Source organism: Ranitomeya variabilis, chromosome 4 (genome assembly GCF_051348905.1).
Source record: "Ranitomeya variabilis isolate aRanVar5 chromosome 4, aRanVar5.hap1, whole genome shotgun sequence".
In the NCBI taxonomy this organism is placed as follows: Eukaryota; Metazoa; Chordata; class Amphibia; order Anura; family Dendrobatidae; genus Ranitomeya; species Ranitomeya variabilis.
In genome coordinates, this window is record NC_135235.1 from 455,386,198 (window position 1) to 455,399,718 (window position 13,521).

Genomic DNA, 13,521 nt, shown 5'->3' on the forward strand with positions numbered 1-13,521 from the left:
TCAGCTGTTCTGTGTTGGCCACTCCCCTCTGGTATATATGCTGGCCACTGGCACTTGACAATGATAGCTACAACTTCCTGGATTGGTGGTGAAGGAGAGTTCTGAATTAGTAACAGTCAGTTTGTGTACTTTACAGGAGATCCATGAGTGGATCTGGGAATTGTGTGTTTATCCGAATCCTCTCCCATTTGGTTTACCCCTCCTATTGTATACCTCAATGGTATATGGCCTCCACCATGTCCGCCTTAATGATCTTTAACCACCACACTGTCTGATGTTACCGGATAATAACCGCCAACCTGTCCCTAACCTCCAGTATAATGTCCCCCACAATCCCCTATACATTGAAGCCCAGGTATAATGTCCCTCATATCTCCCAATATAATGTTCCCTACAGTCTCCCATATAATATGAAGTCCCCTATAGGCCCTCTTGTTATGTCTCTTCAGCCAGCCCTCTTGTAATGTCCCCACCGTTAGCCCCACAGCCAGCCCCTCTTGTAATGTCCCCACCGTTAGCCCCACAGCCAGCCCCTGTTGTAATGTCCCCACCATTAGCCCCACAGCCAGCCCCTCTTGGAATGTCCCCACAGCCAGCCCCTATTGTAATAGCCCCTATTCACTGGCAAACGAAAAAATAAGATAAAAAAAAAGCTATAGTCATCTAATCCAGGCTGTCCATCCAGGGTAGCTCCGTCATCTCTTGTATTCTGTACAGCAGTGGGCGCTGGATTGCGTAATGACGTTGGACATTTTTCACTATATTAGCTAAAATGAATAGTCTTTCACAACCACAACTCTCTGACATAAAACAAACCCTTGTACGGCTATGTCTATAGAACAAACACAAAAATTAAAGGGTTGTCCAGGTTTGACTGCAGACTCCTGAATCCTCACAGCACGTGACCGTACACTGTCAGGATCCCCCGCCGCTGGCAATCAGAAAGGGTGGTCACGTGACCCCCAAGTATGATATTTGCCACATTCCGACTAGACATGCGTGGCCTCGCTAACACAAGTGAATTGCGCGAGGCCGAACACATGTAGTGGACTCGTGGCTACATTTATGCAAATCGCACGTTTGCAGACACATGACCACCTACTCTCGCCACTGCCGATTCCTGACAGTATGCAGTGCACGCGCTGTGAAGATTCAGACATCTGCTGTCACATATAAGTGATTTTCAGGGTCTTATTACATTTTTCACAGTTTTTAATGGTTGTGGCTACAACAGCCATAAACTATACTGTGAGCGCCATCTCTGCCCCAGCTATGTATGAGGTGGTGTACAGCACCCGCCTCATAAGTGGCGCCAACCTCACTAGCCAAGCTAGCCATTTGAGATATTTGGTGTGCTATATGCCACAGTTGCACATTTATCCTTATTTTATATGTTGCTGTCGCACAGAGAAATATACACAGTGCAACATTTACAGGATAATGGATTGAACCCAATCTCGATGTTAACATTCAGTGAAACTACAACTCCCAGCACGGCCCCGGTACAGTAGCTAGAGTCTGTGCAGCGCCGGGCTACACTTGGCTGCAGGAGGCACAGCACCAGAGCCGCAGCCGCCATTTTTATGGAGACCGGTCCCAATTTACCAGCGTGCAATGGGCGCAGACACAATGACTGCTCCCGGCACAATCCCAATCCATGGCAGCTCGTCACTTCCTGCTGCTGTACAATCCCTTCCTGGTGATCTGCCGGGGCTGCGGCTGCCTTTGTCTGTGAGTGTAATAATGCAGTATATTATACAGTAGGTGGCTGTCTGTGAGGACGTGCTCTTATTATGCCTGGCTATAATGGTCCCCTAGCCTTACTTTTCAGCTTCTAAAATCTGTTTACTTGAAAATTACGATTATTGTTTTTATAGCACAAACATATTCCACGCTGCACATTTTCCTATAGACAGTCCTATATTTATGCTGGTGGCACCTGGACTGTCCTGTCTGACAGACACTAGTGTTGTGACCTCCTCCCTAATGGCTTCCAAATCCTCCATATGATGGTTGTCACCGGCGCCAGATAGACTAATAATGGGCTCGGTCTGGTGCCAGTAAAATGGCTGCCTATTATATTAGCCACAATCCAACTGATGACAGACATGGGGAAATGCCCCCATTGTAATAGGTTATGGGGGCCCTGAATTGAGCTATCTGCAAAGTTGTCATTTCTATCTGCTGACAAACTTGAAGGGAGTCTGTCACCCCCCAAAATGCTAATTAGGCCACTGATACAGATGTGTATTCCATTAGCCCCAATAAACCTCATACCTGTAGGATAAATTTCAGTGTTTAGTTGCCAGAATAAAAAAATCAAGAATCTGCTTGAACTCCATCAGCTGCTCCATTGTGACACTGCTCCACTCTCATTCGTGGTGACAGTCTTCAGTACAGTACCAGGCAGCGGACGCAGACAGGTGCCATCAATGAGCGCCCACACGGACACTGCAGGAGCTAAGCTATGCTCACATAGTGTTGTTGTGGACTTTCATCTCTGAATCTTGTTTGTAGTATAGTCCCAAGCATTAGGCACAGACAGAAGCCAGCAAAGAGAATGGGCTCGTGACACTGCAGGAGCCAATCCATGTGCCACTTCCACAGTGTGTGCCCTCATCACTGGCTCCTGTCTGCAGAACTGTATTGCAAGCAGGAGCCAGCGTAAGCGTTCACACTGACACTGAGCACAGCTAGGTTCCTGCAGTGTCACTGTGGAGGTTCAGAGCCAATAATTGATGGACACTAACATTGCAGGAGCCAATCCATGTGCCGCTTCCACAGTGTCCGTTGTCATTACTGGCTCCTGTATGCAGAACTGTATTGCAAGCAGGAGCCAGCGTAAGCGTTCACACTGACACTGAGCACAGCTAGACTCCTGCAGTGTCACTGTGGAGATTCAGAGCCAATAATTGATGGACACTAACATTGCAGGAGCCAATCCATGTGCCGCTTGCACAGTGTCCATTGTCATTACTGGCTCCTGTCTGCAGAACTGTATTGCAAGCAGGAGGCAGCGATAAGTGTGCGCACTGACTCTGACCACAGCTAGGCTCCTGCCGTATCACCATGGAGGTTCAGAGCCACTATTTGACTTCAGTCAATTAAGATATGGCTAAATGCTCAGTATTCAAATTGAGGGGGTGTAGGGGGCACTGAGCTCTAGGCCATGCCAAGGTTGTACCAAAACCCCATAGATTGCATACTAAATACATTGTACTTCTCTGCCAACTAAATCTATGATACAGGTATGATTTTATAGGAGTTCCCTACGGACCTGTATAAGTAGTTGAATTAGTGTTTTGGGGTGACAAACCTTTTAAAAAGTAATTCCCACTACTGGACCTGAAAACATGACTCAGGAATGACTCACATATGTGCGTTACCGCTCCATTCATTGGCTACAGTACTAATGGATATAGCCAATAGCTCTGCAGAATATGCAGGCAATAAATATTGAGAGTCAGCCAATTACAAACACTGTAGAAGGTCCAATCTCCAGGCCAGCAGGTCATATTTTATTAATTGGGTATTCACTCAGTTTTGTAGGTGTTTTGTTTGTACCATAATTATCACAAACTCATGGCAAAAAGAAAAACACCCTGCAATCTTTCAGAATTTTTTGAGTAATCTGTGCTAAAAAAAAATTGGAATAATCATTGGCAAAAAAAACCATAACACAACACTCTCATGTAAATATTACCTGATGGGTGAAGGTTTCCCGTCATGGCAGATTCAGGTGAGAATATCCTAACTGCAGGAGAGGCCAACTTGTGATGGGCGAACGTGCTCTGATAGGGTTATCCCAATATGCTCGGGTGCTAACAGAGTCTTCGGCATGCTCGAATAATGTGTTTGAGTCCCCGCAGCTGCTTGTCTCATGGCTGTTTAACCGATGCAACACATACAGGGATTTCCTAACAAACAGGCAATCCCTGCATGTGTTGTGGCTGTCGAACACTCGCGAGACAAGCAGCCGCGGGGACTCGAATATATTTTTCGAGCATGCCGAAGTCACTCTCTTAGCACCCGAGCATATTGGGATAACACCTTATCAGAGCACGTTCGCCCATCACTAGTGCCAGTCTACACCAGAGCATCACCCTTTTCACACCCGCGTGGTATTTCTCCTTCCATTTAGTAGAACTGTTCATGAATCAGCAGTCATAGTAAGAATGCAGATATGTGTAAGATACGAAATCCATGGGTGTAACATACTGTTCTCCGTGCTGTTAGGCGGACATCCAGTACAATGCCAGAACCTCTGGATCTCTCGCCGCCTGACATTCCAGAGCCGACCTTCCTAGAGACTTTGCTTCGTTATGGACTCTTTTGTGGAGCAATTTTCCAGCTCATTTGCATCTTGGCAATTATATTCCCTGGGAGCAAGTCACAGGAAATGGTGAGTGACCATTTAATTGCATACTGGGCACAAAATCCCAAATACTAGTCTGAAAAGTGTGGTTGATTTAGGATTATTGATGCAGGTTTCCTACATAGTACAGAATGTGACCACCTACCTATAATAACTGTGTTAAAGGGAACCTGTCAGCAGGATTGTGCACAGTAACCAGCAGACAGTGTCAGATCGGCGCCGTTATACTGATTACAATGATACCTGGGTGATGAAATCCATCTACTACTACTGCACATGCGATGGCAGCGCCATCTTGGAGGAGGAATTTTTTTTTTTCTCTAGCAAGATCGCGCCGCCGGGGCAGTAGCAGCTATCAGATCACCTCTATTTTCAAATGGATTTTTTTTAAATATCAAGGTAACCTCAATCACATTGTTTATATGCACAGTACACATGCGATTATGCTGCAGCGCAGGTACCCCGGAGCACGAGCATATCATTAACTCAAAGCTGCAAATAAAGATTAAACAACAACCACAAGACAGATTTCATCACCCAGGTATCATTGTAATCAGTATACCGGCGCTGACCTGACACTGTGTAGGTTATTGTGCACAATCCTGCTGACAGGTTCCTTTTAAGAAAAATCTATGTCTTTGCCATGTCCACAGACTAGTCTTGTTAAAGTGATTTTTCCACGAATATGAAAACCCACAGCCTACACAACAGCCATATGCAATACAAAGCATTCTATGTTGTTTCCTACCACAAATTAGGACATCAGTTAACAGAAGATTCCTGTCCGTTTTGGTGGTAGCACTTGCCCGGCATCACGCCTTAAGCTGGCCATACACATTAGATGGCCGTCGCTGACAGATACTTTGGCTGATTGTTTGGCTTGGCCGACAGTCATCTTAGCAGACTTTCATTCGGCTGAGCAGTCCTGCTTTCTCTTTGAGAAAGCTGTCGCCAGAGAAGTATGGCGGCGGCTTATTTCCTGGAGACAATGCGATTGGCAGCCCGAAATTGGATATGCCCAGTTTACATGTTCTCTGATGATCAGCTGGCTGGCGCTCACGTACATATTAGATTTCTGGCTGAACTCGTTGATATTGGAAGGTTCGGCCAACATTAGTCTTAACGTGTTTGGGGGCCTTTACTCCACTCCCTTTTTGATTGTATGAACATTGCATTATGGGGAGCACTTAGTGTATTTTGCCTGAATTCTTTATCCAGCTAATGAACAGTGCAGCCATTGGGGAAAGTGTATAGACTATACCTTCCTGCATTTAACTATACAGACTCCAGGTGTCAGTGGGGTCAGAATTGCTGGCTTCATACTCACTAGATCAATAGTGATGTAAATTGCGGACAATATACACTATCTATGCACTCTCCAGGGTGTCAGGGTCTCTAAAGCCCCCGTCTCACTAAGCGAGATCGCTGCTGAGTCACAAGTTTTGTGAGTCACAGTAGCGATCTCGCTATGTTTGACACGTAGCAGTGACCAGGCCCCTGCTGTGAGATCGCTGGTCGTGTCGGAATGGCCTGGACCTTTTTTTGATCGTTGAGGTCCCGCTGGGTAGCACACATCGCTGTGTTTGACACCTTACCAACGACCTCGTTGACGACTCAGACACTGAATCGTCATAATAGCTCCCATGTGACATCATTGTACAGGTCGCTACAGGTCGCTGGTGAGATGTCAAACAGTGAGATCGCAGCAGCGATCGTTGGAAGATCTCACTGTTTGACATCTCACCAGCGACCACATAGCGACGCAGCAACGATCCCTGACAGGTCGTATCGTTGTCAGGATCGCTTTAGCGTCGCTAAGTGAGACGGGGCCTTAAGGGGCCTTAAGTGTGAACTACTTATTTGGACATCTGCTGTCAGCACTCCTGACACCCAGTGATGCACATAGATAGTGGACATTGCTGCCACTTCTCCTCTCCTTTTGATCCTATGAATAATGCAGCCTGTGCTCCTGACACTCTGGGGACCATGTATAGTCTAATACAGTACATCGCTTTATTAGAGGAAATTTATAGTCTATACACACTCCCCAGGATTTCAGGACCCCTGGGTCAGTGTTCACAATATCAAAACAGATGATCCCTATCTATGTGTTCTCTCCACAGCCTATTAAGAACACGATGAGGAAGCTTAGGAGTCCATGTACCCATTTTACATTTCCAATGAGAACTGTAGTAGTTATTCTGCTGGATGGCTGCAGTGATGATGAGTTGCTTGTGGCCGGGTATATACAACTGTATAGGAAACACAGATACATGTGGGAGAGGAGAGGCTAGAATCTCCAAAGCTTTTGCTGGGGACATCAGTTGGATTGTTTTTTGGCTAGGTAATCCACTGTCCCTATGCTGATCATTTTTTTTACACTGAAAATAGGGTAATATAGGGATATTCATTACTCAAAACAATTACAGGATCTCTTTAATCACATACTCCACCTTAAAGAGGAAAAAAGTCTTTACTGATATAAATTGTGTAATTCATTGAAATGAAAATTACGACTCAATGATCAAAATCATCAACCAAACGAGTGCTGGTTTCAAAAACGCCTGGAATATCAAAGTAATAAATCAAATCACAGGTGAAACCAATTTGCATGAATTTCATCTAAAACTCATAATGTGACTTAGTAGTGTGTATGGCTCCCGCGTACATGTACACACTTCTGACGATGTCTGGTCATTCTCCTCCGGAGATGGCTAATGTCCTCGAGGATCTTCTCCTAGACCTGAATCAGGGCATCAGTGAGCTCCTGCACTATTTAGCCGCCTCGGATGCACTGTTCTATAATGACTCAGAGGTTCTCAATTTGATTCAGGTGTGGCGAACATAAGGGCCAACCAATAGCATCAATATCTTTGTCATCCAAGACACAATAAGGCAAGACATTGTCCTGCATCAGGAGGAACCCAGGACCCACACCACCAGACTAAGGACTGACAATGGCTGAGGATTTAAAGGGAACCTGTCACCCCCAAAATCGAGGGTGAGCTAAGCCCACCGGCATCAGGGGCTTATCTACAGCATTCTGTAATGCTGTAGATAAGCCCCCGATGTCACCTGAAAGAGAAGAAAAAGAGGTTATATTATACTCACCTGGGCGGGCGGACTGATCCGGTGGGCGTCGTGGTCCGGTCTGGGGCCTCCCATCTTCATAGGATGACGTCCTCTTCTGGTCTTCACGCTGCGGGAAAGGTCAGGGAGGCCCAGCGCCTGCACACTGCAGTACTTTGCTCTGCCCTCAACAGGGCAGACAAAGTACGCCGCAGCCGCAGCCGCAGCGTGAAGACCACAAGAAAACGTCATCTGATGAAGATGGGAGGCCCCGGACCAGACCGCGACACCCATCGGACCGGACCGGGACCGCACCTGGGTGAGTATAATCTAACCTCTATTTCTTTTCTTTTAGGATACATCGGGGGCTTATCTACAGCATTCCAGAATGCTGTAGATAAGCCCCTGATGCTGGTGGGCTTAGCTCACCCTCGATTTTGGGGGTGACAGGTTCCCTTTAATCCAAGTACCTAACAGAAATCAGGGTACTGTGGTCCACCACATGGAGGATTTGGCAACCCTCCAAGAATATGCCTCCCCAGACCATCAGTGAGCCAGCGCTAAACCGGTCATGCTTGATGATTTCCAGACAGAGTAGAATTCACCATATCTCCAGACTTTCATGTCTGTCACGTATGCTCAGTGTGAACCTGCTCTCATCACTGAAGAGAAAGGGAAGTCGATGGCGGACCCGCCAATTCTGTTTGTCTTTAGTGAATGCCATTCTAACTGTATAGTGCTGGGCTGTGAGCACAGATCCCACCTCAGGATGTTGGGTCCTGAAGCCACCCTCACAATTTTGCCCAAGACACGCACACCAGTTGCCTGGGCCCTGATAGTGCTTCTCCTATCCCTTTCATACAGAGGAGCAGATACCAGTCCTGTTGCTGGGACCATGCTTTTCAATTTCCCTCTCCAGCTCTCCTTGTATCCAAATTCCTGCTCCAGACTAAACTTTCTAGCACATATGGATGTGGCATACTGGGGGAACTGGGCTTCCTGTGCAAAATGAATGGGCTCCAGGTAGTGCCTCAAGCTACCAGTACTGACAAGGACTCTAGCAAAAGCTCAGAGGACTCAATCAGGAAGGATAAGGAGAGAGTAATTGCCTGAGGCCACCACCTGCAAAACCATTCATTTTTGGCCATTGACCCTCTAGTGCTCCTGATGTCTCTTTAATTTACAGCACAACAGGTGCAATTATCTCTCATTCCCTTCTGTTTCCTAACTTGACAGATTGATTTCCCTGAAATTTTATTGTCATGCAATGATACTGTGATGTGCAACTGTTCTGTTAAAGGGGTTGTCCACTACCTATTATATGTGCAAAATTTAGAGAAATATGCTCCCCAGTACCAGTTTAATATATTGGATTTATGTAAAAATATGAATCCTTTATTTAATCTTCATTAAAATTCCATACGCATGTCAGGGAAAAGTGATAACAAGTGACTCATTTCGACCGTTATTTTGAATTTTTATATACAGTATATTCAGCAGCACTTTTTTTAAATGTTCACAGGCCATTAATATCTGGTAGGTGGGAGTGCGACACCCTGCACCCCGGCCTATCAGCTGATACCTGTGTCAGCAGCCAGGAGTTCTCAGAACACAACAGCGCCATCATTTCTACAGTGGACACAACAGGACATGGAAACACTGGCACATAATTGCACATAACAATCATTTGTGGCTTACATCTGTTTATTAGGTTACAAGCTTCGTCTGGAGGTTCATAGATTGTTCAATGTTTGGTAGTCGTAGCTCTGCCTACATCTTATTAATATTTGCTATTTTGTTGATTACACAGGATACTGAGACTTCAGAAGCAAAAATCACAGAAGTGGTGAAAAAACCCAAGACTGTACCGGTGACAGCAGGGAAAAAGCAAAAGAAAGAGACAAAGAAAAAGCGATGAACGGGAAGAAAAGACAAAACCTTTGTTTGTCATTTTTTTTCGTTACCTGGACTGATCAGACATTCACACTGTCTTTATCCCTATGACAACACTTCTTGTTTTTCATATTGCTGAGTGTTATTATAGGGACATTATGCGGATTCATATCCCCTTACCAATAAATGTACACTAAGGGGCATGTTTATAGCTAGGAATTCTGATGGTGTTAGTAGAAACTAATACTCCTGACATCATGTACACTACAGATCGCTGAGAAATTGAACATGGTGAAATTCTTTGTATTTTTACCTTTAATAATCACTTACTTTTTCTACTTCTTGTAGAAACGTATAGATTACAGGTGCAATTGGCCCCCTCCCTGCAAATGTTACTTACGTGGTATGCCTCTATCCCAAATCCATGCATTTGTTTGTTTCCTTTTTTCACATCAGTTTGCAAAGCTACAACTCGCACAATGTGGTGACAACTTGCCAGAGCTGTAGCTTTACAATAATTGGACAGTCGCAGGTTGTAAGGCGCTGATCTAGATCAGTCAGAGGCAGTGTTGTCTTGTTCTTTCCCCGCCATCCGAGGGTGATAATACCCCTGTCAAGAACACACATGCACGACATCTGCCATATAGAAAATATTCAAGGAAAGCAGAAATCTTCCATGTAAGCCTTAATTATTTAATCTTATTTTAGCTAAAATATACTGACATGCATGTGTATGGATGCACATCTGGTCCTTATTGATCGCAACATTTCAATCCCTCAACATTTTTTTTTATATAGTTAACTTATAGTGTACAATAAATATGTATTTGGATTTTTTCATTGTCTTTTCTTGTTTCACTCGTGTAGTTCGGTGTCTGGACTCCTGAGCCTTACTGCTATTGTGAGACATCTTCTTTCATAGAAGGAGCAGTCATAAGATCTGGTGATTACTGCAATGTATACTATTTTGTTACTTCATACTTACTAGTCTACTATTATGTTCCATATCTTTTAATTAGTCCATCTGAGATCAAAAGGCTACTGTTTTGGACCCATCAGATATGCTTGGAACCATGTGGACAAGCTTTAAAGGGAACCTGTCACATAATTTTTTTTTTTAACCTACATATATTGGGTGATCTGCAGGTTAAAAGTGTTCTGAACCTGTCCAGCGCCCGCATTTAGAGCTCCGCCGCCGGGAGGAAATTAACCGGGGTGACGCCATTGCGGGTTGAGGGACTGCTCTGTGTATAGGGAGTGGCGCTGTAACTGCGCCCCAGCACTGACTGACAATTGGCCCTAATGCTGAGCTGCTATCAGTCAGTCAGTGTCGGGGTGTAGTTACAGCTCTTTACAGGTCATTTAACCCACGATGGCGCCACCCCGTGATTGAATGCCAAACGCTGCCGGGTGGAAAAAGGTTAATTTCCTCTTGGTAGCGGGGCTCTTAATACCGTGCCGGTCAAGTTCAGAACGCTCTTAGCATACAGATTAACCTGTAGGTTAAGAGCGTTTTTTCACATGACAGGTTCCCTTTAATGTGTGTGTATCTGGGGTGTTTCCCTTAAACATGGCTTCACGTGGGGGGGGGGGGGGTGTTAAAATTGACTTTTTTGCCTTATAAGGTTACGTGGACATGGTCTTTTTCCAGGTAGATACCCCCTGGAACTGTCTGAAATGGCGCTGCAGAACTGCTACAAAAAATGCACAGCAGTGTAAAAGTAACATTAGAGTTAGGAAACTAAAGTGGTTAAAAGAAGTCACATGCAAATTGTCTCTTCACAGAGGAGGACTTTAACTCTAGTGCCACCTATTGGATGTATTAATCCTAAAAGTTAATATTGACCCTATAACGAAACATCCATATGAATGTATTCATTCATTGGGAGGCTTTGTTTGGAAGCCGCCCACTCTTTACCGTTGCAAGAATAAGGAAAAGGCGCCGAAGTAGGAGCCACCGCAGAATATGCCAGCAAAGCCGCCAGCGAAGTCGTATTAGGGAAAAAAACATCTTTTTCTTGAAGCAGTTTCGCATAGGAAAATCTCGCAATTAATACGTTAAGCGTACACATACCAATTCTTTAGGTTCTCTAGAGACAAGTGATACCAGAGAAGGCTGTCAGCCATTGTTCCTTCTTGCGGACTGATATGCATATTTAGAAGAGAAAAACATGTAGGAGAAATTCGGAGCACAGATTGCTGAAAATGTAAGAGAAACATTTCACATAAGGATATTCAGGAGCATACTCGACTATTTTTTGTTACATGCAAAAATAATCAGTCATTTGATATCACACTCTTTTGACCTTAGCTAAGTTGCATTCTACTTTTTTCTATTTATTTCTTATTAAACCCCCACCCCGGTATTTGTAATGCACCTTATTTAGTTGCAAAATGTATTGAATTAAAGAAGAGGTTCCATCATGAGTGTAGACACAGCTATGCATTTCGAACATCCATTGTGTTCTTTAACAAAGCTTTGTTAACGCAATGGATGTTCGAAACGCGTAGCTGTGTCTACACTCATGATGGAACCTCTTTTAATTCAATAAATTTTGCAAGTTTGGAAGCTGGGTCATCACCTCTTTTTCATCGTCCACACAAGTGGTCCCTTGCAGTTCCGTGCTTCCAAGAAGCCTAAAGCGGGGGTGAGCTGGTTAATTTTACTTTTACCTTATTTAGTTGTTCCTTAACCTCTTGAAATTCAACATACCGTATATTTCTCTTCAACATGGTCACGTGATCACATGGTGACTCTCTGGGAAGCATTTGACTTTATATATTCTAGAAGCGATCACCATATCAATAAATAGAAGTTCTTGTATGATAATATTGCATAGACTGTACCGCTGAAGTTCTCCACAGGAAGAAGTCAGAAGCGCCTATCACAGGTAAAGATGATGACTGCACGTGCCTGTCACAGTTATAATGCAGGAGATTCCAGCTCAGCCTTCTCAACTGTTTACATATAATGTATTTGCTTATTTACAAGTGTATGGCTAAAGCTCTGACTTCCTCTTGATTAATTATTCATCTGATAGCGGGGACAGTGAATCCGGCACTGACTGGGGCTTAGGGCTTGTGTGATGTAACAACATCATGTGAGCCTAGGGAGCGTGAGTTCACTGGAACAGCTCCAGCACGGGAGGTGAGTATAAAAGTTTTTATTTTTAACCGGGACACACACTCAGATTGAGAAGGAGTTGTCCAAGTAGTGAACAATCCCTTTAATCACAAGATGGTGTACAGACCATGATCACCATCCCCAAATATGGAAATTTCAATGATTGTGTAAAGCATTTATGGGTACTCTGTGAATGAAGATAAGAAATAAATACACTAGAATTATCTAACATTAGAGGCTTTATTCCATGTTTTATGTAGAGCAACAATAGGTGTATACATCAATCCACTTAGTTACTTAATGTAAAGGATTCTTGGAGAAATTGTCATGCTAATTTTTCTGTTCACCGCTAATGCTCTTTGCGTTTTTTTTTCTCTCTCTATAATTTATTTATTTTTATTTTTTTCTTGGAAATCCCTATTTTTAATCTTCAAGTATATATTCTGACAATATTATTGGCAAGTATAGTTTAGTGAAAAAGTGAAGGAAAACCTCCACTAATCATCCACCATAAGAAAAAGATAAACAAGAGTACTTCCACATGTCATCCTATGGACTATAATAGGGGCCAACTGCAACCACAATATGCAAACAAACCGAAGAACAACAGTCATAAAGCCCATTAAGTGTAACAAAGTCTAAATCTTTATTAATAATATTGGAACAGGAAAAAGGGACAAATAGGGCTAAACAAGAGTAAAGTCAGATGTTAACAGCATCCAGAAGGAACGCTAAGGGCAGGCATGTCACAGGCATAAGATACATATATCGACAGTACAAGTGCACAATCCATAATAGAGTGCAATCCGAAAGTAATAGCGCTTAATAGTGAATACAAATACCTGAGGGATTGCAGTAACAAAATTGCCGTGGCACTCCCGTCCACCCCAATCTGCAATCCCTCAGGTATTTGTATTCACTATTAAGCGCTATTACATTCGGATTGCACTCTATTATGGATTGTGCACTTGTACTGTCGATATATGTATCTTATGCCTGTGACATGCCTGCCCTTAGCGTTCCTTCTGGATGCTGTTAACATCTGACTTTACTCTTGTTT

General features: G+C 43.9%; 1 protein-coding gene across 1 annotated transcript; it reads left to right on the forward strand.

The window, feature by feature from the left end:
- The first annotated feature begins 1,504 nt into the window (after positions 1-1,504).
- Positions 1,505-10,169, forward strand: MANBAL (mannosidase beta like). The gene is made up of 3 exons (XM_077251598.1): positions 1,505-1,731; positions 4,237-4,402; positions 9,255-10,169. The coding sequence occupies exons 1-3, from the start codon at positions 1,658-1,660 to the stop codon at positions 9,360-9,362; spliced, it is 348 nt and encodes a 115-aa protein (XP_077107713.1). The 5' UTR covers positions 1,505-1,657; the 3' UTR covers positions 9,363-10,169.
- Positions 10,170-13,521: the final 3,352 nt, after the last annotated feature.